The 26,785-nt window shown below is 41.1% G+C and overlaps 1 protein-coding gene across 2 annotated transcripts; it reads right to left on the bottom strand.

Moving 5' to 3' along the window:
• Window positions 1-1,095: 1,095 nt before the first annotated feature.
• Prps1 (phosphoribosyl pyrophosphate synthetase 1) lies at window positions 1,096-22,369 on the bottom strand. Of its 2 annotated transcripts, XM_050124050.1 has the most exons (7): window positions 22,117-22,369; window positions 10,740-10,923; window positions 9,321-9,419; window positions 7,623-7,747; window positions 5,079-5,252; window positions 3,585-3,744; window positions 1,096-2,096 (listed from the first exon to the last, which is right to left on the bottom strand). In XM_050124050.1, exons 1-7 carry the CDS (start codon window positions 22,236-22,238, stop codon window positions 2,004-2,006), a joined length of 957 nt encoding a protein of 318 aa, XP_049980007.1. In that variant the 5' UTR covers window positions 22,239-22,369; the 3' UTR covers window positions 1,096-2,003. The 2 variants fall into 2 exon arrangements, with proteins under 2 accessions (XP_049980007.1, XP_049980008.1); XM_050124051.1 differs by lacking the exon at window positions 9,321-9,419.
• Window positions 22,370-26,785: the final 4,416 nt, after the last annotated feature.

Genomic DNA, 26,785 nt, shown 5'->3' with positions numbered 1-26,785 from the left:
CTTTTGCCCTGCATAGCCACACTATATATGCTAACTAACAGCCTATTAGTCTTTAGTTATCACATCAGCTGTCCATTACTTCACTTAATGACACCAAGGCACAATAGTGACGCTGGCAATTTTATTAATGGAGCTATAATTGCTCAGTTTTGTTGTTGTCTTACAGTGCATAGCTTATAGACAAAACTATCACAGGTATGCCTGTATAGGAAAAAAACTGCTATATAATATGGTTATATAATACTTAATGGTTCCAGGTAGCCAATATGGTTCTTACAATATTATCTATAGATAAGTAACTACTGTATTCTGAAATGATGAGCCTTGACACACTGATTCAATCCTTCAGGAAGTAGCATAATTAGCTCCCTCAGCTTCTTCCAGAAAAAAAATCATAGCTTACTCTAATCCCTCTGGAATCACTTTTGTGAAAAGTTTAACTGTATTACAGCCACCCCCATAATCAACGAAAGCATAATGAAATAAAAACTCGATCCAGGTTTAAAAGAACAAAAGACCCACCTAGGCAGTGATGGCACAGAACTCAGGAGGTAGAGGCGGGCAGATCTCTGAATTTCAGGCTAGCCTGGTCTAGGAGTTCCAGGACAGCTAGGGTTACACAGAGAAATCCTGTCTCAGAAAGGAGCATTCTCCAACTTTAAAATCACTAAGAATGTCAAAGAAAACACACATTCTTATATAGGCACACACAAAGAAACCCACTTAAAAATCTTGGAATGCATCATAATTTATGTTGAAATTGTACATGCTTACAATCACAAGTTTACTTTGAAGGGTTGAACTTAAATGCCAAACACTGATGTAGGAGGCAAAATTGGTTCAAAAGGAATAAGAATTTGGATCCCCAGAAATAAGTGGCAGAAACCCAGAGGCATTATGCATCATATAGTTTAGATACACCGCACAGAATTAGATTGCTTCTAATTCTCAGCAAACTTCAAATATCTTAAAGTCTTTCCATTGTTGCTTTGCTTAAAATGTCTTGGAAAAAAATAAGAGATACATTGGACAGGGAGACACCAAAGACAAACTTTTTGCAGAGAAACCAGTAGATGTGACACAGACCAAGTTGCATACATTAACAGACATTTTATTAAGTTCTCAACAAGAGACTATAACACCAAATTGTTTAGCAGAAATCTGTTCAATTGGTAGACCAAATGGATCCAAGGAAGATGAAAATTAAATACTTAAATTAATCAAAGGCACTAAGACACCACCTCAACGCTACCGCCACAGTGGTAATAGGCTAGGGAAGACTACACTACAGCAAGTTATCTAATGAGAAAGTTAGCAGCTACATAGCAAGAAGCAAGTCTCTTACAGAGGACTATGGTACAAGTACCATGATCGCTGAGTCCAAGATATTTTTGGCTAGGAAAAGGTCAAGATGGCTGAAGGTAAAGCCAAAAGGAAAGGAACCAGTGTAGAGAATTCAAGCTATAGAGTTAAACAGATAGCAATGGATCAGGCTTCTTCCTCCCAAAGGTTAATTACTGCATTGAGCTACTGCCCCTGCCTAACAGGGTGCTCAACTACTGGAACTATGTTTAAGGATGCTCAGGGCTCTTGCTATAGTTTAGCACAAACCTCTGAAAATGTATCACACATGGGCTGACTTTGTTACTATGAAGAAAAACCCCAAAGCATTCCCGAGCAATGGAGTATGAGCTCTGTCAATTATGTCCTATGGACCTTGTGGAATATTCTCAATAGACTATAAATCTTTCAGCAGCTGACCTCTAGTTAAAGCTGCAAGGCTCACAAAATAAACAAGCAAGTCAGGATGAAACAACACAAGTAGGACATCCTAGCAGTTAACCACAATCTGTCTTTTTCCAAGTTAGGCTAAATTCTAATGTAGCTAATGTGGGATGTAAACATCTACACTGGAGCAAGCTGGGTCTTCTGCTGAACTCAAATACCAAGAAATGTGAGGGATGGGGTTGGTTTATTTTAAAAAAGCTTCAGAAGTTATCCTGTTATAAAGGAACATGACTGAACAGGTAGGAGACAGACTCGCCATTGTGGGTTCTTCTGATGGCTTCTGCAAGGATCATGGAGATGTCAATCACCTACAAAGGCAAGAAATGTACCAGGTTAGTATGCAGGGACAGTTTGTGGTCCATCTGCAGCCTAGAGAGCACCCTTACTAAGAATCTAGCACTCCTTTTTCTCTATAATTACTTAGAAAGAGTTAAGATGCTAGTAATAATGGGACAAATACAAGATCATCAAAACATTGATGCTGTATATGTATATGTAGTCCAGGTATGAGTGTATAGCACCTGAAGAGATGGCTCAGCAATTAAGAGCACTCAATATTCTTCTAGAAGATTAGAGTTCAATTCTCAATACAATTTGTGTAGCTTAAAACCACCTGTAACTCTAGCTCCAGGGAATCTGATGCCCTCTTTTAGTCCTCTGTAATAACCTGTTTCTGAGTGTGCAAGCACACAGACAAAATAAATGAATGAATGAATAAAATTAGCCAGGCAGTGGTGGCCCCAGCACTCGGGAGGCATAGGTAGGTAGACTTCTGAGTTTTTAAGGGAAGTAGGACCTTACCTTAAAAAAACACAAAACAAAACAACAAACAAACAAAAACAAAGAAGGAAGCCAGGCCCTTAGCTTCTTGTAAGGCCAGCCTGGATTACAGAGTGAGTTCTAGGACAACCATGGCTTCATAGAGAAATGTTGTCTTGAAAAACAAAACAAAAATCCAAAACACAAAACACTAACAAGAATGAATACGCCTGTAATCATAGTATTTGGGAGGCTGGGGCAAGAGAACTGCAATGAGTCTTAGGTCGCCCTAGTCAACAATGTGCTCTGTTTAAAAAAAAGCAAAAAGCAAAATTCAAAGATGCTAGAGAGATGGCTCATTTTTAAAAAAGAGTGCTTAAGAGCGTTTGCAGAGGACCTGAGTGCTCAGAGGGAAGCTCAAAACCCACCTTTAGTTCCAGGCCCAGGGATTCAGTGTCATCTTAAGCCTCTGAAAGTCACACAAGCACACACAAACTAAAAAATGTAAAAAAGTACACAATGCTGGGTGTGGTCAGGTACACCCTTAATCCTAGCACTGGGAGGCATAGGTAGGTAGACTTCTGAGATTTTAGGGAAGTAGGACCTTACCTTAAAAAAACACAAAACAAAACAACAAACAAACAAAAACAAAGAAGGAAGCCAGGCCCTTAGCTTCTTGGGAGACTGAAGCAAAAATGATTTCAAATGGAGGCCTGCCTGGGCTACAGAGTGAATTCAAGGCCAGTCTGGGCAACTTAATGAGAGTATACCTTTAAAAAAGTCCAAAGAAAATAGGGCTCTGGGTCCATTCTCAACGCCAAAAAAAAAAAAAAAAAAAAAAAAAAAACCAGAGGATGGCTTCAGAAATCCAGTGGCTTAGTCCTCACCTACAGGAGCAAGACTCTGGGTTCCATTCCCAGAACAAACAATAACAGATAAACCCAAAGAACTTAAGCTTCACTATTCACACATCTGACCTAGCATGCTACTACCTGCAAAGCACTGAAGGAAATTTCTTCTGGATTAACCCCATTCACCTGTATTTTGGAACAGTGTTTCATCTTATCCTCCTGAGGTATGGTATTGGTGACTACTACTGCTTCAAAGCATGCGTTGTTGATACGGGAAATGGCTGGGCCAGAAAAGATTCCATGAGTCAGGATAGCATAAACTCTGGTAGCTCCAGCTGAGAGAAGTCTAGAGGAAAAAAGTTGATTAATCTGACATGCAACTACAGAATCCGAATTCTAAAGAAGAATATTAGTCTGTCATAGCAGAACACAGTAGCTTAAGTAGTTTAAGCACAAACTTATCTTTCACAGGTCTGGAATCTGACAAGGTAGGTTTCATTTTGAAACAATTTTTGCCCAGGTTGATAGTATGTACCATTTTGTGGGTTCACATAAAACACATGTAAGGATAGTGTAGCAAGCATTTTCTTCTAATAAGGTCACTAATTATAACATGAGGATCCTATTCCCAAGATCTCATTATTTAAGCCTAAGTGCCCCTCCCAAGGGTAATCTGCAAAACCACACCTGGGGCAAGAAGTCAACATATTAATTTTAGGGGGACACAGTACTGGCCATAGCAAGGAGAGAAGTCTGCACTAAGCCTTATTAAATTAGCAGAATTTACAAAATTTCCAAGGGTAATCTGCGGTCTTTTTCCTTTTTGGCTGGTAAAAAGAGAAATGTCCTTCAATGTTATCTGGAAAACTACACGATAAGATATGGTACCACAAGACTGAAAATCTATGACCCTGAAAATAAGCTTAACCAGGAATATTCGCATTTGACTGTGCTTGCTGCCCAGGCTGCTGACCAGAATTTGATCTGTGGGACCCTCAGGGCAGAAGAAGAGAACCATTCCTGAAGTTGTCCTCTGACTTCTACATGCTTGCCATGGCATGTGCATGTATGCACACATACAAAATGAATAAATATATGTAAAGGACATCTATGGATTTCTAACTCATCAAAACAAAAGTCAACAGTGTATAATAATGTAAATATAATTAATGTTGCTGATTGGATGGTTAAAAGGGCAAATTTAGCATCTAGAAGTTGTTTTGACTATGTTGTTTTGACTATGCTTGAATTTAATGACTTGGGGTTTTATAATGGCAAACATAATATATTTTCAGTAAAAACTAGATGTGGAATTTGGACCTGTGATCTAGCAACGTGTGATCCAAATACTGACTCACCACAGCTCCCAGTCAGCCATGTCATCATAAGAGAAACAACCCAGTCTGTGGTAGATTATATTACTAAGAAAGGACTTTGGAAGATAGTTTATGTGATAGACTTGACTTTTGATAGTAAGGATATACTTAATATAAAAGCAGTGTCTCTTTATAAAAACTAAAAATCTGAAATAAGGAATACTTATTCACCTGTATGTATTAAAAGCTAACATGATCAAAATATCCCAAAGCTATTTACCCGCTCGGTTGTATTTCAAAAGAAAATCAGCAAAGCAGTAGTTAGCTTCTTCCTTCAACTACTAGCACAACACCCTGCACTCACTTGTCAGCGGCATGACAGATTGTACCACAAGTGTCAGCCATGTCATCCACAAGAATAGCCACCCTATCCTTCACATCTCCTACTAGCACCATGCGGTCCACTTCATTGGCCTTCTTCCGTTCCTTGTGAATCAAGGCAAAATCCACATTCAATCGGTCTGCAATGGAGGTCACTCTGTAAGATAGAGGTCCAGAGTTAATGACGCATATGTGGCTTCCAATGCCGGAAGTGTAGTTCAGTGGTAGATGCTTTGTCTAGCATGCGTGAGGCCCTGGGTTCCATCTCTCTTACCCACTTATACAAAATATTTTTTTTTTTCCTAATGGAGAATAGTCCTTGAAACTAAAACAGATCCCAGAGCTAAAAGAAAGCAACATTCATTGACATCTGAAATAACAAGCATTACAAACAGGATTTTATGGATTAATGCCTCTGTAATATCAATGGCAGTATAGGAATATCAAACATACCATTCATTCTGGGGATGGGGTAGACATCACCAATCCTGGAAGCAGTATATGCTAAGGTACATTAGTTTAACAGATTGAAGGCAGAAGGAAAGAGAGATCTTATTAGCTAGTGCAGGAGTACATAGATTGTCCCAATCCCATCATGGAAGACTTGTGATTCTAGAAACAAACAGTGATACGTGAATCTGAAGCTAGGAGTGGAGCAGCGTCCACCCTTTCAGTGCATATCCATACACTCATCTCTCCCATGATGGTGATGAAACACCACCAATGGTAAATAGCAACTGTACCTGGTCACCAAGCTTGGCATTCCTTCTACAAGGACTAGAAAGAAAATTAAACCAATTAACCAGACAAACAGGGCGTGTTACTACAGCCCAAATCTTAAAGATAATCCAAGCCACATTAAAAGCCTGGTTAGAAAACACTGACAATGAGACACAACACATTCACTCAAGGAGAAAGTCACTCAGTGCAAATGACAATAGGCTACCCTACCCCATGATGTGTGCCCATGCACCAGTGTGGAATCGTCACAAAGAAAAGACTCATGCTTCAGACTTAGTGTTTTTAAATGGAATATTGATCAAACTTTAGTACTATGCCCTATTTCTTTTGTGAACAGAATTTTTGCTGAACAGGTCAAGAACCTCTGACCATACAAGGTTTGAACGATAACTCTAGGCAATGCTTCTACCTGGATCTAAAGGACCCATACCTTGTGCTCTCTATTACTACTGCTTAGGCATGTAACAGATGTAACTAATTTACTTGGAATTATGACATCCAAGAAAAATGCATGACCAGTTATCTCAAGTGTTCCGAACTGTTCATGCTCACTGGCCAACACATTCAGTCTCCAACAAAGCAGAAAAGAGTTGGGAAAGTAACATGTACGCCCTTGAGTGGAGAGCTACTGTGAAAATTACAACCACACTGGTACCCTTACCTATTCTCCAACCCTGCCAAGACAGAAGTGAGCAACACTCAATTGGAAAATCCTCCATCACTATGAGGTAATTAGAATGAAGAATTACAAACTAATATCAAACTTTAAAAAAACCTGTTTGATTATTTCAAATTAATTATTTTATAAGTTCCTAAGAAAGAGGTGAGGATGATGCTTAAGAAGTATAGGCAGGTGTGACCTGCCTATATAGGGACGTCTTTATACCGTCACCTGAGTAAACAACTCAAGTTCCCAGTTGATCAATTCCACTGAAGTTACTGAGATTAAAGAGATGGTTGAGAAAGATTTGAACTGGGCTGGAGAGATGGCTCAGAGGTTAAGAGCATTGCCTGCTCTTCCAAAGGTCCTGAGTTCAATTCCCAGCAACCACATCACATGGTGGCTCACAACCATCTGTAATGAGGTCTGGTGCCCTCTTCTGGCCTTCAGGCATATACACAAGACAATATTGTATGCATAATAAATAAATAAATATTTTAAAAAATTAAAAAGAAAAGAGAAAGATTTGAACTTTGAATTTTTCATGATTTATGTCACTTTTAGCAAGTTCTAACTTAGTTTTTTCTATTCATCTGAGCCCTGTAGTCCTTCGCTCTACTTCCACAATAAGAATATGGGCCATATTTTTATAAGCAATCCACTAAGGAAATCAAGGCTCTCAGTTTACATTATTTGAGCTATAACTGCTAATCCTTGGCAATAAGTTGGATTAAAAAATTTAGGGTCCCGGCTTTAAAGGGCCTAACCAACAGCTTTGTAAACCTTACTCACCCATCAATATGGAATTTAAGAATAAACTGATTGCACATGAAATATCCTATCCTTCCTGATAAAGTTGCAGCAGTGTTAACTCTGCAGTGCAAGGTACTGATGTTAATGTAACAGTCATGGCACGACTACTTAGGGCCCTGTCTATCCTGCCTTCCAAATGACTCAAGCCAGCATAGAGTGGAAACTATATCCCACCCATGTTCTAGCTGCTGGCATATCCAATCTGAAGTTGTCAAAAGTGGCATGTCGATGGGAGAACCCCATCATAAGGGACATTAGCATCTGAAAGATTTTAGCAGCACATATTTTTGAAGAATAGTATCACAAACATACCTCTTGGCTCCACCAGCATCAGGTGAGACAATAGTACAGTTTCTCCACTCAGATATGTTCTCCCTTATCCACTTTAAGACAGCTGGCTCTGCATATAAATTGTCCACTGGGATATCAAAAAAGCCCTGGAAAAAGAAGCTGGGTCAAGTTTAGCTTATTTATTTCATTTTCTTCTCTTCCATTTATGAAAGGCTAACATAAAGAAAGTGGATTCACAGATAGGTTTCATCTAAGGTACTTGCTGTCAAGTCTGATTGATGGCCTGAGGATTTTGCTCCCTGGGACTCACAGGGGAGAACTGACTACTGAAAGTTCTACATACACACGATTCCAACACATGTACATCCAAGAACAAACATCAATCAATCAATGCAATAATAAAAAGGTTGGTGAGACAGCTCGGCAGGTAAGGAGCCCAAGTCTGACTGTGAGAACCTACTTCTCAAGACCTCCACATGCAACACAGCGTGCATGCAGCCGTGTACATATACATGCACGCACACAAAGTTTTAAAAGGAACGATTAAGTTAATGGAAAATACCTTACTACAATATTCAAAGTATTGGGAAGGTTAAAAATAGTCCCCTTTCCAGGCAAGATCAGCAATATCAGGCCTTAGCTAACCCACACCTAATCACAGGTACAAAAATGAGCCCTGTAAACAGTCAAGTTCAGCCAAGTACTATGGATTGCCAAGCCAGTATGTTCAGACTCACAATTTATATACACTGTTTTATGCCACTTGGCGTTTGTGCTGACCAAACTGATGAAGCAGTATGGCAATATATATATAAAATAGCAGCTACTTATAGTGAATGAATATACAGAATAACCAGAAATCAGAAGATAGGTATTTTAATTCTAGTTGATACAAACCAGTTGTGTTTCTCCTCAATTATTTCTTTTTTTATAGGATGAGTATGCTCCTGTCCCATGCACCTCCTTGTATTGCCAGAAAACTCAAATGGTAAGTACCGAGAGTTTATACTTTTTGTTTGTTTTGTTTTGTTTTTCGAGACAAAGTTTCTCTGTAGCTTTGGAGCCTGTCCTGGAACTAGCTCTTGTAGTTCCAGGCTTCAGACTCACAGAGATCTGCTGCCTCTTCCTCCCGAGTGCTGGGATTAAATGTGTTACCACCACCGGCTGAGAGTTTATACTTTCAAACAGGGTTTATGCTCCAGCACAGGCTGGTTTGGAATTCAGTTTCCCTGGCTGGACCTCCAGGAGCTAAGATTATAGATATATACCACCATTCGTAGCAGAAAGCTTCTTTAGATAGCATAAAATAAATGTGGCAATTGATTTCTCTTGCTCTGGGTTTCTATGAAAAATCTTTAATGCCCGCAGCTCTAATTTAAGACTGATTACTCAAGGGGAATAATCTTCATAATAGCTACCATTGTATCAGCTACACCAGTTTTCAGCCAAGTATATCAGAATTAATATTTTAAAACCATAACAATGAACATATATTATGCTCAGAAATAACCTGTCCAAGGTTATGAAGTTAATGTGCTAGTATGTCTAAGAAGCATCCAGACTAGTTATAATCCTAAAGCCTGTCCTAGCCATAATACTAAACTGTCTTACTAACTTCTAGCTTCAGCTTCCAGTCTCTAGAATGCAGATGTGCACCACCATGCCTGGCTCTCCTCCCACCTTTCTAACTGTCAGTACTTAGCTTCCTTCCACTGGTACCTGAATTTGAGATGCATGTAGATCCATGGTGATAATATGATCCGCTCCTGCGACAGATAGCATATTTGCAACAAGCTTAGCTGAGATGGGAGCCCGGCTCTGAATAGAAGTAAAGAAAAAAAAGAAAAAAGAAAAGCCAAGATGAAAGCAGCTCATTTGCTTGAGAAGCATTTACCAAATACCTATATTGTAAAGACATCAAATCACCAAGAAACTCACGCAGTATGGCTGTTGATCTTATAGTCTAAACTGGCTTAGAAGTCTTGACCCTGCTACCTCAGTCTTTTGAGTGCTGGGATTACAGGCATACCATTTCTGGATGTTTCCTTGCCCACCCATTTTTTTTCTGAGGTTTCTCCCCCTACCCCCATTTTTTTGAGATAGCGGTTTCTCTGCATAGCCCTGGCTATCCTAGAACTGGCTCTGTAGACTAGGAAGGCCTCAAACTCAACATCTACCTACCTTTGCCTCGCTAGGGCTAGGATTAACCAGATAATAGGTTGCCAGGGCACCCATTGCCTTTAATCCCAGTACTTGGGAGGCAGAGGTAGGTGGATCTGTGAGTTCAAGGACAGCTTGGTGTACAAAGTTCCAGGACAGGTTCCAAAGCTACGTAGAGAAACCCTACCTCGAAAAAACCAAAAAAGAAAAAGATATATAGGTTAGTAGCCAAGCACTTATTTAGCATGTGTGAGTCCCTAATGTAATATCCAATAGCACAACACACACACATACAAACACAAAAACATTCTGCTACAAAGGATTGGTGGTTAATCTCCTTTTTGGGTGGGGGGCTAGTTTTTTGAGACAGGGTTTCTCTACAGCCCTGGCTGCCTTAAAACTCACTCTAGAGCAGAGCAGATTGGCCTTGAACTCAGATCTGCCTGAGCCTGCCTTGGCATCTAGAGTGCTAGGCTTAAAAGCATTTGTCAAAACCACCCGGCTGTTGATTAGTCTTAACAACAATGAATATCTGTCAGCTGAATGAAAGTTAAAATGACTTAAATAAAATATACAGTATAAATTATATGCCTGTGAGTTCCGGGACAGGCTCCAAAGCTACACAGAAAACCCGTCTCAAAAAAAAAATCATTTTTAAATGCTCTGATATAACTGATAGCAATGTTCCTCTTTACCCTATGTTAAAAAGATTCTGGAGCCGGGTGGTGGCAGTGCACAACTTTAATCCCCGTACTCACAAAACAGAGGCAGGCAGACCTCTGTGAGTTCCAGGCCAGACTGGTCAACAGAGTGAGTTCCAGGACAGCTAGGGCTGTTACACAGAGAAACACTGTCTCAAAAAAAAAAAAAAAAAACACCAAGATCTGAACTGAAGGTACAGCTCAGTGGTAGAACGCTAGCCTAGCATTTAGCTCTAGGTTTGATTACCAACACTATTTTAAAAAAATCCATTCATACCTTATCCTTTTTATCCTGGCGGGCATAAGGGAAACATGGGATGACTGCAGTCACCCGGCTTGCTGAAGCAATCTTGCAAGCATTAATCATGATTAAAAGCTCCATTAGATTGTCATTTATCTCGCCACACCCACTCTGAACAATGTAGACATCCTCTCCACGTACGCTTTCTCCAATTTCCACACTAAAATAGAAAAAGAGAATGAGCATAAACAATAGATGTCACAGCATCAATATTCAGGCATGCTATGCATGCCTTATAGCTCCATGCTTCAGACCTAAGGGAGCGCTATAACCAGAAGCAGCTCATTGCCCAGCTCATTCCTGTTCACTATACAAAAATATTCTGAGCTTATGAATGAGACACAGCATGAAAAAGGTAACTTTAAAGTAGAAAGTTGACTTATAGAAGCAATTGCTCATATGGAAAAGCAAAAAAACCCAGGATAGCCCAAACAATCCTGTACAATAAAGGATCTTCTGGAGGCATCACAATCCCTGACTGCAAACTCTATACAGAGCTACAGTACTGAAAACAGCCTGGTATTGGCATAAGAATGGCACTGAATAGAAGACCCAGAAATCAATCCACACATCTTCAAACACCTGATCTTTTTTATTTATTTCTTATTTATTATGTATAAAATATTCTGTCTGCGTGCAGGCCTGAAGAGGGCACCAGACCCCATTACAGATGGTTGTGAGCCACCATTTGGTTGCTGGGAATTGAACTCAGGACCTTTGGAAGAGCAGGCAATGCTCTTAACCTCTGAGCCATCTCTTCAGCCCCCCCAACACCTAATCTTTGATAAAGAAGCAAAAAATATCAAATGGAAAAAAGAAAGTATATTTAACAAGTGGTGCTGGTATAACTGGATATCAACGTGCAGAAGAATGGAAATAGATCTATCACCATGCACAAAACTCAAATCCAGATGGATCAAAGACCTCAACATATAAAGCTAGCCACACTGAACCCCATAGAAGAGAAAGTGGGAAGCACACTTAAACACATTGGCACAGGAGACTACTTCCTAAATAGAACCCCAATAGCACAGACACTGAGAGAAACAATTAATAAATGTGACTTCCTTAAACTGAAAAGCTTCTGTAAAGCAAAGGATGTGGTCAACAAGACAAAACAACAGCCTACAGAATGGGAAAAGATCTTCACTAACCCCACATCAGACAGAGGTCTGATCTCCAAAATATACAAAGAACTCAAGAAATTGGACACCAAAAGATCACTTAATCCAATAAAAAAAATGGAGTACAGACCTAAACAGAGAACTCTCAGCAGAGGAATCTAAAATAACTGAAAGACACTTAAGGAAATGTTCAACATCCTTAGTCATCAGAGAAGTGCAAATCAAAACAACTCTGAGATTCCATCTTACACCTGTAAGAATGGCCAAAATCAAGAACACTGAAGACAACTTATGCTGGAGAGGTTGTGGGGTAAAGGTTAACACTTCTGCATTGCTGGTGGGAATGCAAGCTGGTACAACCCCTTTGGATGTCAGTGTGGCAATTTCTCAGAAAATTAGGAAACAACCTCCCTCAAGATCCAGTAATACCACTTTGGGTATATATCCAAAGGGTGCTCAATCGTGCCACAAGGACTTGTGCTCAACTATGTTTATAGCAGCTTTGTTTGTCATAGCCAGAACCTGGAAACAACCTAAATGTCCCTCGATCAAAGAATGGATAAAAAAAAAAAATGTGGTACATTTACACAATGGAGTACTACACAGCAGAAAAAATACCGACATCTTGAATTTTGCAGGAAAATGGATGGAGCTAAAAAACATTATTTTGAGTGAGGTAATCCAGACACAGAAAGACAATTATCACATGTACTCACTCATAGGTGGTTTTTAAACATAAAGCAAAGAAAACCAGCCTACAAACCACAATCCCAGAGAACCTAGACAACAATGAGGACACTGAGAGAGACTACATAGATCTAATCTACATAGGAAGTAGAAAATAAAAAAAGACAAGATCTCTTGAGTAAATTGGGAGCATGGGGACCTTGGGGGAAGATTGAAGGGGAAAGGGAGAGGCAGGGAGGGGAGCAGAGAAAAATGTAGAGGTCAATAAATATCAATAAAAAAATTAAAAAAAAAGCAAGCCGGGTGGTGGTGGCGCACGTCTTTAATCCCAGCACTCCGGAGGCAGAGGCAGGCGGATCTCTATGAGTTCGAGACCAGCCTGGTCTACAAGAGCTAGCTCCAGGACAGGTTCCAAAACCAGAGAAACCCTGTCTCGAAAAACCAAAAAAATAAAAAATAAAAAAATAAAAAAAGCAACGGCACCATATAACTTCATATGGTGGCCATCAGATATGGTATCAAATGTGTTCTCAATGGTGACTACTCTAGTCACACATAAGGAAAAGTAGGAATGAGTCACCTCTGTTCTGTACCGATGCTGTATAGAGAAGACAGCATCTTCTCCACCATAGCGACAGTTCAAACATAAATACTCATGTTAAAACTAAGGTACTCTACTAGGAATATGCAATGGTGAATGAAACAGATGCAGGCCCTGATCTCATTCTGTGCTAACTACTCTGACCTAAGTAGAAAGTCTTGTTTAATAAGAACTTGCAAAGTGGTCTGGAGGGATGAGTTAGTCTTTAAGATCATGAATTGCTCTTCTAGGGGACATGACTTCAGAGGGTTCACAATCACCTCTAACTCCAACTCCAGGGGCTCTGACACCTTTGGACAGACACCTGTACTAATATGTACATACTCTTACACAAACACACATGACTACACAAAATAAGTATTGGGGCTGAAGAGACTGAGTTCAGTTCCTAGCACCATGTCAGATGGCTTGCAACCAGCTGTGACTCCAGCTCCAGTGGGAACTATATACATGTAGTGTGCATATACACACACAGGCAAACATTCCCATGCAAAATAAAAATCTTTGTAAAGATAAATATTTTTTTGAAAAATCCAAAAGTACATTACTCTATTAAGTAGACTATATTTTACAAAAGAATGAAAAAATTATGCTGATCCTTGGTTTTCTACCAATAAAAACATCTAAAAATAAAGGGGAGGGACGGATGCTCAATAGGTAAAGTGCTTGTGTGTGACTCTCATGATCCAAGTTCAATCCCTGGAATCCATGTAAAAGTGGAGTAAGAGAAACCAATTTCACAAAGTTGTCCTCTGTGTATGTGTGAACACACAAATAACAACAAAAACCTTATAATTAAAAATGCCAAAACTGGGCTAGTGTTGGTGGTGTGTATCTACAATTCCAGGGCGAAGGACACCAAGGAAGGGTAATGGTGATTTTAAAGGCAGGATAGTTACATACATAAAAAGAAAGAGACCTTGTCTAAAAAAATAATAAAAGGCGCTGGCAAGATGGCTCAAAGGATAAAAAGCACTGGCTGCTCTTCCAGAGGTCCTGAGTTCAATTCCCAGCAACCACATGGTGGCTCATAACCATTTGTAATGAGGTCTGGTGCTGTCTTCTGTCCCACAGGAATACATGCAGGCAAAATATTGTATATATAATAAAATTAAAAAAATAAAATAAAAAATTTAAAGACTTAAGAGAAAAAGGAAGAAACATCAACAAAACCAAAAGCTAGTTTATATGAGAGAGAAAAATCAATATTGACAAACCTCTAAGATGGCCAACAGAAACAACTGTGTAGGTAAGGGAGGTGGGGAGGATCATCATATGGAAAAATTAAATAAAAATTAGGCAACAAAACTAATGCTAAGCTTAATCTGTGAGAGAATTAATGCTAATTTTACAACCTTCCAGAAACAGATAAGAAAACAGGTTCCAATTCAATTTTATCGAGGCCAGCATTACTCAGATACTAAAACCAGATAAAGTCAATATAAAAAGAAAACCATTGAAAGACAGGAGGAGAAAAATAGATGTAGTCATGACAGAACAAATAGAAAAGACCCTTTTATATATCTTGATGTTTATCTGTGTCAATATACTGATTGTTACAATATACCATAGCTTTACAAGAAACTATAGTTGGCATAAAGAATTATATCCAGAAAGTTATAAAACAGAGTAAAAAATGTATTGCATATTTTCTCAAATCTACAATTAATACAAAATTCATTTTTGTGACACTGGGAATAAAACTCATTATTTTGTACACGATAGACAAGTGATCCACTGAATTATACTCTCTGCTTGCAAAATTCAAATTTATTTTGATATTTTTTGAGACGAGGAAGGGCTCATGTAATTCAGGATGGCCTGCAATTTATTTCAGAGCTGAGAATGACATCAAACTTCTGAGTCTCCTGCCACCACCTCCAAACGCAGCACCATGCCTGTTGGTTCAAAATTCAGTCTTGAATTGGTGCACACCTATAATCAAGACACTGCTGAGAGCAGCTTAGGACAGACAGTGAGCTCCAGGTTAGTCTGGGCCAGTTTGTGATCCTGTCTCCAAACAACTAACTAAACAAATAACTAGTAAAAATAACTGTGATCATTCTACCTGTGGATATCACGTAACCACTACTGCATCTCTCAATTAAGGCTGAGGTAAGAGAAGCATAAGAAAATGAAGGTTCTTTTGTGGTCGGTCAGAAGAAGCTACTTTAACTGTATTTTCTGAGAAGCTATGGAATGCTGTGAAGGAACTTGGAGAGTTCCAATTTCTGCAGTTAGCCTGAAAATTGCCCAGCTCAGAGTCAGATTTGAGGGTATTTAGTGAAAAGTAATGAAAGCCAAGGCTACATAGTCTGTTTCAAAAAAGGGAGAATAGTTCACCTCCAAGTATTTCCTCCCTAGCTTGTCACCTACAGTCTTTATACTCCTTGGATATATCTTTTTTCCTACTTCCTAGCCTCTATACTTCTTCCTGGGATCTGGAATGTTCTTAAGTATAAATAAATTACCCACTAGGCAGTGGTGGTAGCACATGCATTTAATCCTAGTACTCGGGAGGCAGAGGCAGGTAGATCTGAGTTCCAGGACAGCCAGGACTACAGAAAAATCCTGTCTGGGAGGGGGAAAAACACTTATCCATTTTTTAGGTCAGCAATTTACCTTTCCTGGTAGTTTTTATTAACCATTTAGAACCACTAAGAGAACAGACCTAAGGATGTAGCTCAATTGGTAGGGTACTGTTTCCCCAGTATTCAGAAGTCTTGGTGTAAATCTGACCTAGGTGTGGGTGCAGCCTTAAATTCCAGGGTGAGGCAGGAACATCAGGCTATATAAGGAATTTGAAGTTAAGCGGTTAAGAGAGGTTGATCTTGCAGAGGACCCAGGTTCTGTTCCCAGCGCCCACGTGGTGGCTCCCAACCATCTCTAAAAACAGTTCTAGGAACCTAGTGCCTCTGTAGGCATTGTTGGGCATAACATGTGGTGCACAGGCATACGTGCAGGCAAACCACTCATGTGGAAAATAAAATACAAGAAAAAAAAGGTAATATAAAACTATCAATTACTTGTTCTCAATAGATCTTATTTGCATTTTGGATCAAACATACTTAATATAAATTTAGCTGGGTAGGACGACACATACCAGTAAGCAAAAAACTCTGGAAGCTGCAACAGGAGGACTGAGTTAGAGACCAGCCTAGGATACAAATTAAAGATTCTATGTGAAATAGAAAGCAACAACAAAACCGTGGGCCAGTGAGACAACTAAGCAGGTGATGATACCTGCTGCAGAGCCTGACAACCCGAGTTCAATTCCCTAAACCCCTGTGCAAGAAAAGAACTGACTCCATTGCGCCCCTCAGTAAATAAATAAAATGTAATAAAGAACTGTTAGGTGCGAGCAAGGTAGTCCAGCTCATAAAGGTGCTTGACAAAAGCCTGATCACTCGAGTTCCATTCCTGAAATCCACATGGTAAAGGAAAGAATAGACTTTCCAAAGTTATCTTCTGACCCTCACACTTATAAACAATAAATATGTAAATTTTTATCTTTAAAAACCATACATTTATAACAGAACTGAACACTGACTAGTTCTTCAATATTTAGAAATTAGTATTTTTTAATGTGTGCATATAGTGTGTGTGTGTGTGTGTGTGTGTGTGTGTGTGTGTGTGTGTGAGAGAGAGAGAGAGAGAGAGAGAGAGAGAGAGAGAGAGAGAGAGAGAGAGTGTGTGTTGTGTTTAGGTCAGAGGACAACTTTGGGCATTGATCCTCACCATCCACCTTGAGACAGTCTTTTAGTTGTATATAGGGCTAGCTAGCCTGCAAGCTTCCAGGGGTTCCTGTCTCTACCTCCCATCTTCCCAAAGGAACACTTGTGGGTGCACGCAGCTTTAAGTGGGCTCTGGGGATTCAAACTCAAGCCATGTGTTTATTTTGAGGGTTCTACCACAAAAAGTTAAATAGGGGCTGGAAAGATGGCTCAGTGGTTCTTAACAAGAACCTGAAATGGTTTTCAACATTCAGTCCATCACCTGTAACTCCAGTTTTAGGAAATCAGACACTCCCCCACTTCTCTCTCTCCTGTCCTGTCCTGTCCTGTCCTGTCCTCTCCTCTCCTCTCTCTCTCTCTCTCTCTCTGAAATTCTGAAAATATTCTTTTAAGTTTACATAGGTCAGAGGTCCAAGGAGACCTTTCTACAAGAACTACTTGCATGTGTTCCAAATAAGGCTTAGAAAGATACAGGACTCACTCACTGACCTCATGTTTATGGTCACTGAGCACTTCAAATGTGGCTAAGACAGCATTTAAGGGGCTAAGGCAAGAGGATCCATAAAGGTCATCCTGGGCTACAAGGAAGTTTGAATTAGTTTAGATTACCTGCGACTTTGAAAACAAAACAAAGCAACCAGGTTGACCAAGAACCCTGAGATCAGCCTGCTTTAGCCACAAGGAGTATTGGAATTAAAGGTGTGGTCTTTACTCTCACTTCCTTGAGAGATTAGATTGCCTGATAAAATGCTTTAGTTCTGTGGCCCAGAGGCATTCTAGACCAAGTATTTTAACAATTGAGCAACTGCAGACAGTTAAACCATCTCCCCTCTTTGACCCAGATCTCCATTCTCCTGGGAGCGAGAAGCTGGGTGCACGATTTCCAACTATGTGTGGTTTCAGAGGTCTACCTATGGCTGTTTCAGTAAAGGAATACCATGCGCTCCACACATTCACTTACTACTGTCAGGTTGTTTGATTAGGAGTTGGAGAACAAACAATTTCACAACTGACCCTAGACAGTCTGCTAGGCTTAAATGAGTCTTCAAAAGCATTAAAAGCTGCGAACATGAACCAATACAAAAAAAAAAAAAAAAACCGCCCAAAATTATTACATTTTTCATGCTATTCTTTATCACTGTGTAAATGACCCATCCATAAAACCTTTGGGAGTTTCTATATGGAAGTCTCTAGAGAGCTGTAAGAAAATAAATACGTGTTACTTATGCCTCTATCCCTTCAGCTGCCAGAAGCCAAGGAATACAGATAAAGTAAATCTAAACAAACTTTACCAATTATTGGCAAAATTACTATAGTACTTGGTTCTATAAAACTTAAAACCAAAAAATACTTAAAATAACTATTTTAACAAACTTCTCACTTTTGTAACTACAGAATATACTTCAAATTTTTTACTGGGGTAGGGAGTGGAGCTAAGGAGGGACAGGGTTTAATGTGTAGCTTAGGCTGGCCCTACCTCTGTAGATCAGACCTGCCTGCCTCTGCCTCTGGAGTGTTAGGTGTGTGCCACTATTGCCTGGTTTCAAATTCTTTCTTTAAAGCAGATGGGTTATTAATTATGAAACCTCATAATCTAGACTTTTCCGGGAGAGAAAACATTTCCTTTGTCAAAATAAAGTCCAGTCTTTTGTACAATATATGCCAACAATAAGGGAAAGGGCAAAGATTTCCAAACAAGAATAATTATTTGCCAGTTTAAACATCTAAAAATATATGGCAAATATAATAGCATCATTAGAGGTTAGTCCTTAAGATCTGTGTTCTAGGGAAAGTGACAGTTCGAGAGTCCTTAACTGAGTATAGTGGAAAACACCTTTACTCTCAGCAAGGGAGGGAGGGAGGGAGGGAGGGAGGGAGGAAGAGAGAGAGAGAGAGAGAGAGAGAGAGAGAGAGAGAGAGAGAAAGTTAAGAGTCCCTGCTGTTTTGTTCTTCTAGAAGACCCAATGTCCCATCAGGTGGTACCCATAACTCCAATTCCAGGGATTGCCCTCTTCTGGAATCTGCAAGTGCCCAAACATGTGACACATGCCCCCCCCAAACACAAACTTACACATAAATAAAATAAAATCTTTTTAAAAATTATGTTCTAGCCTGGTGTGGTGTCCAACACCTTTAATCCCAGCACTTGGGTGGGAGGCAGAGGCAGGGGGATCTCTGTGAGTTTGAGACCAGCCTGGTCTACAGAGTGAGTTCCAGGACAGCCAAAACTACAGAGAAACCTCGAAAAGCCAAAACCTAAAACAAAAAAACGTTCTGAGGTCAGGCGTGACAGTGCAGGCTTGTTAACTGGACCGAGAAAGCCAAGACCAGCATGGTCTACATAGCAGGTGTGCTCCAGGCTCCCCCACCCACATTAAAAAAAAAAAAAAAAAAACTTAGCAACTCAACACCCAACCTCCACTAACATTTTTGCTTAATAACCAACATTTCAGCCATTTTTCAAAGGCAAACTTAAAGCTATTTAGGGCTGGAGAGTCAGTTCAGTGGTTAAGAGCACAGGCTGCTCTAGCAGAGGATTCCCAGATCCCACATGGCACTTTACAGCCATCTGTGACCCAGTCCCAGGGATTGTAGTGACATTTCATTTGTATTTGAATAAACAAAGCTCGCTTGAAGATCAGAGAGTAAAACAGCCCCACTAGTCAGCCTTACAGACCAGAGAGCAGTAACACACACATTTAATCCCAGTAGCCACATCAGTTGCCATAGAAAGCGGGCGGTACTCGCCTTTAATCCCAGCCCTAGAGAGTATTATAATACAGGAACAGACAGTTCTCAGTCTCATTCTGAGATTCTTGAAGGTAAGAATGGCTCATTGCTTTGAACCCCAATTTCTCTGAGTTTTTATTAATCGTGCTTCCCACGTTGCGCCAAATGAAGTACGATAAAGACTCAGAGATAGATATTGGGGTTCAACCTAAAGACCAGAAAAGCAAAGCAGTCAGCCACTGGCTCTTACCTTGACCTCAGAGTCCAACACTGAGTTTTCCTGGAGACTGTGACAGAGGTGTTTCCTCCCATTTCTTCAGGCATTTATTTATTAAAATAAAAGGGAAATGCCACTACAAGGGATCTAACCACTCTCCTGACTTTAGCAAGCACCAGGCATGCAATGCCAGACATATCTGCAGGCAAAACACCCACACACATAAACTAATAAAACAACAACCTAAATGCCTTATTCAAGTTGCTTTATCAAAATCAGGCAGTAAAAAACTATGTTCTCTCTTCTCCCATGACCACCAACCCAAATATAACCTCAGGTTCTGCAGTATGCAGCGGGCTAAGGATTAACACAAGGACAAAACAGTCATTTCTTTTCTGAAAACAGAGGAAGACTCAATAACCAAAAGGGTAAAGAAAACCTCCAAAATGAAAAACACTTTTACCCCCTAACTAAACTATCGTTCTCAAAGTCTGAGCTGTTTTCTTGAGGCCCAGGAATAATACCGGTCAGAGGTAACAAGCAGCTTGCACTCCTCTTTTGACTAAGGTATTTATTGCCTGGTTACAGAAGCTTGTGTTTGCACTAACATTTGCATCACAATTAATAGCCTACTAATCCAGGGGCAGCCATCCGTTACAGATGAACTTTAGCTAGGTCTAAAAAAAATAAATAAAAAATAAAGCTATAGCCAGGCGGTGGGGGCGCCCGCCTTTAATCCCAGCACTAGAGAGGCAGAGGCAGATGGATCTCTGCCTGGTCTACAAGAGCCAGTTCCAGGGAAAGCTCCAAAGCTACAGAGAAACCCTATTTGAAAAAACAAAAAAAAGTTATATTTGGAAATCATTTTGAAGATACAAAACATTCATTAAAAAATTATGTAAATTAGCTGATGATTTAAAAAAAATGACCCCTAACAGATGATGTAAGATTGTAGACTGTAGGGGTAGTGATGGCTCCTGCCAGTAATCCCATTACTAAGTAGGCAAAGAGGCAAGACCTGCAGGGGATTCCCCCTCAAAAAGCACCCTAAAAACAAAATCCAAAAAAACTCAATGAAAAAAGAATTATGGCCTGTGCTCTTATCTACTGTGGGAAAACAAAAAACAAAAACAAAAAAACAGCGCAGGAGACCTAGAACGTTCCACAGACGGCTGGAACGGGCACTGAAGTAGGTAACCTCTCACATGGTCCAATAGTGCACGTGGACCATGAAATTGGGGCTAGAGAGCGAGTTTTGTTAGTAATTAATATCTGAAAGAGGATCTCACTATGTGGTCAGACGAGTCCAGAATTAGCCTCAAGCTTGTGGCTGGCCATCCTCCTGCTTCTACCCAGAGGTGTGATTACAAATTACAGGTGCGTGACACTATGCACACCAGCGCTGGACGAGGAGTTTTAAGGCAAAGCATCGGAAAAAAAAAAAAAAAAAAACCCTCAAATTTCAATTCACGTGTAAGTCGTTCCTACATCCCCACGCAAGTAACACCGAGAAGAGGTGTGCCCACAGCAGCATTGGGAAAAGTCAAAAATTCCAATTCCACAATTTAGCTTTCCCCAAGACTTTCGGGATGACTCAGGCAGAGATGCCGAAGATCAAGGATGCTGAGCTAAAGCACCACTTCATCCTACCGCCTCGATTTAAGTTAAGGATGGTTCCGATTCCGCGACGGACAGATTGCGAAGATAGGAAAAGCCGACGCTTGATAATCGAAGGGAAATGGTAACATGTTCGCATACTCAGAATACCAAACCAGAACGCTCCATTTATAATCAAAAAGCTTTCCGACTCTAGGAGAAAGACCACGAGGGGGCTATCAGAACGCGGTAGGTTCTCTGTTGTGTACCAGTCAAAGCGCCCCAAAGCGGACCGAATCCAGCCTAGTGGCTCCACAGTGAAGAGACAAGCCACGTGTCCCCATGGCTGAAACTAAGCGTCGGTACCCCTCCAGGAGCTCCGGGGAGGCCATTACCAGCCCCAGTTAGATCCTCCATCCCCAACCTTCAAATGTAGCATCTACTCCTGCCCCCTCCATCTTGGTTCCACCTAACCGCGCGGCGAGGATAAACGCGACCCTCCGACGACGAGGTAAAATAACGGAACAGCTCACGAGGCAAGCTAACCTCAGCAGCTCCCTTCTGCCTTCCCTCAGCGCCCCCGAACTCCCACGGCAGCTCCATCCCCCAAGGTCCCGCCACCCGGGCAGGTGAGGTGGACTCGGGATGCCAATTTCGTCCTTACCAGGTCTCCTGGTTGCTGAATTTCTTAGTCACCACCTTGCCTAGCTCCAGGCCCAGGCGGTCAGCAATTTTCTGGGATAAGTCCTGGTGGGAGCTCCCGCTGAAGATTTTGATATTCGGCATATTGGGCAACTACACGGACGCGCTCTTGCTCAGCGGTTACTGCCGCTGCGGAGACTGGATACGAAGTCAGCCGGTAGCCTTAACACCTAGCGCACCGCGTTCCTACTCCGCCATCTTACATTCCCGCCCAGCGCGCGACTCTAATTATTGAGTGCCAAGGGGGCGGGATCACAAAGGAAGTGTCCCACCCAGCCTTTCAGGATTGGCTGATCCGGAATGAGGGGCGGAGTCTTCCGGTAACGTTGCCGCCCAACTACTCTCTCTGACAATTGGATAGAAGGCGTGAAAGGGCAGAGGCTAAGAAGTAGCCCCGCCTCCCGCTAGCACCGTGTTAACAGGGCAATGCTAGCTGGAAAGCGTGGAGCAGGTTCTCTGGGTGTGAAAAGCTGTAGGTGGAGAAATTTTACAGACCCGTAGGGCTAGATCTCCGCCTCCCCCCCCCATGGGAAATCATCCCTATTGTTTCTTTTGTTTCAGATCAAAAAACCAAATCCATCCCTGGTATGTAGTTTCCTTTAAATATATCTGTCTTAGCGGGATGGTAGTCACGTGAGTGTGCAGGTTTCTGATCCGGATTTTTATCTCGTTGTAAGTATGGGGTTAAATTAAAGCACTTTTACATCACAAAGACAGCCTTAACGCAGGCGGGCGCGTACCACCCAAAGGACTTGTTTACCGGCTCTAATTACCTAGTGTGGTTTTTACCTGAAGGGCAAGTCCCAGGGGAAAGTGACTGCAGACAACTCAGCTTGGAACAATGCAGGAGAAAGTTGCATTTTCTTTCTGAGGTTGGAGTGTAGTATGTTTAGTCAGAGAAGGAGTGTGGCTTTTTCCTAATATATAGGTGATAAAATTCTGGTTACCTAATGCTTGGAAGAAGAAAAATTAAAATATTATCCATGAAGAGCCCCGACAGAATCAGCAAAGCGTTTAAGGTCTGTTCGCCACAATGACTAGGTAGTGTTGCTAATGTGACCTTTTGCACACTTTTATTACTTCTATGATGATAACTTGCTAACTGGACCAAAGCAAACCTTTATTTTATTTTTTAATTTTATGTACATTGGCATGAGGGCTTCAGATACCCTGGAACTGATTTTTAAACTCCATTTTCATATTCCAGCCATGAATTAGATATAAAAGAAAAATCAACACAGTTTTATAATCAAAAATGTCATTACTAAGCTAGTGGTGGTGGCACACACCTTTAATCTTAGCACTCTGAAGGTAGAGGCAGGTAGATCTATCAGTTCTAAGTCAGTCCTGTCTACAAAGTGAGTTCAGGGAAACCAGAGATATATAGTGAGACCCTGTGTCAAAACAAAAACAATAAACAAAATAACGACTACCAGGTATGGTGGTACATGCTTATAATCTTAACACTGAGGAGACCAGGGCTGGAGGATCCCCAAGCCAGCCAAGTACACATAATGAAACTCTGGTCTGGACAGTGGTGGCACACACCTTTAATCCCAGCACTCAGGAGGACTGATTCCATAGCTCCTGAGAAACCCTGTCTCAAAAAACCAAAAAAAAAAAAAAAAAAAGGAAGAAAGAAAAAAAAAAACAACCAAAAAAAAAACCTGTCTCAAAAGAAAAATAACTTGGGAATGTAGCTCCATTTGTAAAGGGCTTGCTTAGCATGCATGAAGTCCTGTTCTTGATTACCAGCATAACACAAACCAGGCATGCTGGTGAGTTTCTGTAATCCCACACCAGGGAGCTGGAGGTAGGAGAAGTTCAAGATCATACCAAGTTAGAAGCCAGACTGGGTAGAAAAGATCCTATCTTAAAACCAAAAATCAAACACACACTCATCCTTCACTTAGCATCCTCTGTCTACACACTCACACACATTGTCCGTCCTCTGATGGACTGATCTATCCATGTCTAGCCATCTCTAAAGGTCTGAGAGCATATTTTACCTAAATTACCTTATTTATCTATTTATCAAAAAAAGGGGTTTCTCTTTGTAGCTAGCCCTAGCTGTCCTGGAATTCTGTAGACCAGACTGGCCTGGAACTCACAAAGATATGCTTGCCTCTGCCTCCCGAGTACTGGGATTAAAGGCATGCACCACCACTTGAGACAGATTTTTGACATATAACCCTGGCTGGTCTGGTAATTGCTGTGCCATTTAGGCTGTCCTAGAATTTGAGGCAGTTCTCCTTTGCCAGACTTCCAACCAAGTACCTTACCTTCTCATCTAGCAGAAATGAGACTTTTTGTTTTTAAGATAGGGTTTCTCTGTGTAGCCTTGGCTGTCCTGGAACTCTTTCTGTAGACCAGGCTGGCCTCAAACTCAGAGATCCACCTGCCTCTGCCTCCAGAGTGCTGGGATTAAAAGGTGTGCAACACAACCACTGGGCACAGAAATGAGTTCTTGAGAGCTGGGCACAGTAGAATTACCAGCACTGATGTGTTGGGCAGACCTTTGTGAGATCAAGGCCAGCCTGGCCTAATGAGTTCCAGTATAGCTTGGGCTACATAGAGAGCCCCCTGCTCTCTCTATGCATATTATTGCTCGTAAAACCATAAAATTGTCTACCTTTAGGGCTGAAGAGATAGCTCAGCAGTTAAGAACAAGTACTGCTCTTGCAGAGGACCCAAGTTCGATTCTCAGCACTTGCATTCAGGTTGCTCACAACTGCTCTTCCCTCCAAGGGCATCTGTATTCATATGACACACGGAAAACTCATAAAAGCAAATCTTCTAAAGAGAGAACAAGAGAGAAGTGAGGTTTTGAAAAGTATGACTGGGTCATATGTAAGTTATGGTGGGTTCTGTAAATTTAACATAATTCAGAAGAAATGTTCTGATTGCCTATATAACAGGCCCTCTGGAAGGTTGGCGTATAAAGAAGGAACAACATGCACTCCTTTTCTCCTAGAAGGCACAAGACACACACAAAAAGCTTAATAGCCTGGTGTGGTGGTATACCTCCATAATCCCAGCCCAGCACTTAGAGGTAGAGAAACAAAATCAAACTGAGGGTCTAGAGAGGATTTTACGAGAAATGGGTTCCGTGAGACCCAAGCTGGTATCCTTAGAAGAAATTAAAACAAAAATCAATCAAATAAACAAACAGAAAAAAAATCAAAGGAGAGGCTTAGCAAAGGGAACGTGTGAAGTGGGAGAGGGTGAAGGAGGGTATGTGGAGAGCTCAGGTGAGAAGAGCAGCAAGAAGCTTGTATGACCACTCAAGTATGCTGTGCTTCCTGTTACTGAATCCAGTGTAGTCTCAAAACTGAGCATGGTGGCCCATATCTGTAATCCCACCTCTGTAGGCAAGAGGATTATGAGTTCCAGGCCAGGCTGGGCTATATATAGTAGTAAAACCCTGTGTCAGAAGGAACGGAAGGAGGGGAGGATCAAAAGAGGGAGCAAAGAAGAATAGAACAGCACCAAACATGTTAGGTGTGGTGCATGCTTCTACTCCCAGACACTGCTGGATCATGAGGACAAGGCTATTTTTTAAAGTTTTTTTTAAGTTTATTTAATTTTTTATGTGCATTGGTATGAAGGTGTCAGATCCCCTACAACTGGATCTTCAGACAGTTGTGAGCTGCCATGTGGGTGCTGGGAATTGAACCCTGGTCCTCTGGAAGAGCAGTCAGTGCTCTTAACCACTGAGCCATCTCTCCAGCCCGACAAGGCTATTTTTGACTTCTAGCAAGTTCGATATCTGCTTTAGTTACATGGGACCTTGTCTCACAAAAGAAAAAGGGCCAGTGAGATGGCCCAGCAATTAAAAATGTTTGCCAGGAAAACCTAATAGACTTCATTTTCTCTCTAGAGCCCAGGGTGGAACTTGCAAAAATTGTCCTTTGACCCTCATACCCACACAGTCCTACACACAAATTCTGTGTCTGGGCATAGGTGTGGGCCTGCCTGTGGAGGAGACAGTGGATCCTCCTGGAGCTAGAATGACCAGCAGTTGTTAGCTGCCCAATGTGAGTTCTGAGAATGGAACTCTGGTCCTTCCTTGCAAAAGTACTCTTTAGATCTAACCCGTCTCTCTCTAGTCCTTAAAATTAAACGTTAAAAAAACAATTAAGAAAACACAGATATAGGTGTTATAAAAGAAGGAACTTGCAAGCAGGATTAATGTCCAGGATGATTTGATATCAAGAAAAGTTTTCCAGCTGGGCGGTGGTGGCGCATGCCTTTAATCCGAGCACTCTGGAGGCAGAGGCAGGCAGATCTCTGTGAGTTCGAGGCCAGCCTGGTCTACAAGAGCTAGTTCCAGGATAGGCTCCAAAACTACAGAGAAACCCTGTCTCGAAAAACCAAAAAAAGAAAAAGAAAAGGAAGGAAGGAAGGAAGGAAGGAAGGAAGGAAGGAAGGAAGGAAGGAAGGAAGGTTTTCCTAGTTATTCTGGGTGGGTCCTATTCAATCATTCTGGGTGGGCCTTATTCAATCAGTTGAAAGGCCCTTAGAAACAGAACTAAAGCTTCTTTGATGGGAAAGACAAAATTCAGGAGAGAGAGAGAGAGAGAGAGAGAGAGAGAGAGAGAGAGAGAGAGAGAGAGAGAGGAGACAGAGAC

Source organism: Alexandromys fortis, unplaced genomic scaffold (genome assembly GCF_014885135.2).
Source record: "Alexandromys fortis isolate MF-2015 unplaced genomic scaffold, M_Fortis_MF-2015_v1.1 scaffold_195, whole genome shotgun sequence".
NCBI classification, from domain to species: domain Eukaryota; kingdom Metazoa; phylum Chordata; class Mammalia; order Rodentia; family Cricetidae; genus Alexandromys; species Alexandromys fortis.
The sequence above is the reverse complement of the archived record's forward strand: the minus strand, read 5'-3'. Positions and strand labels throughout refer to the sequence as shown.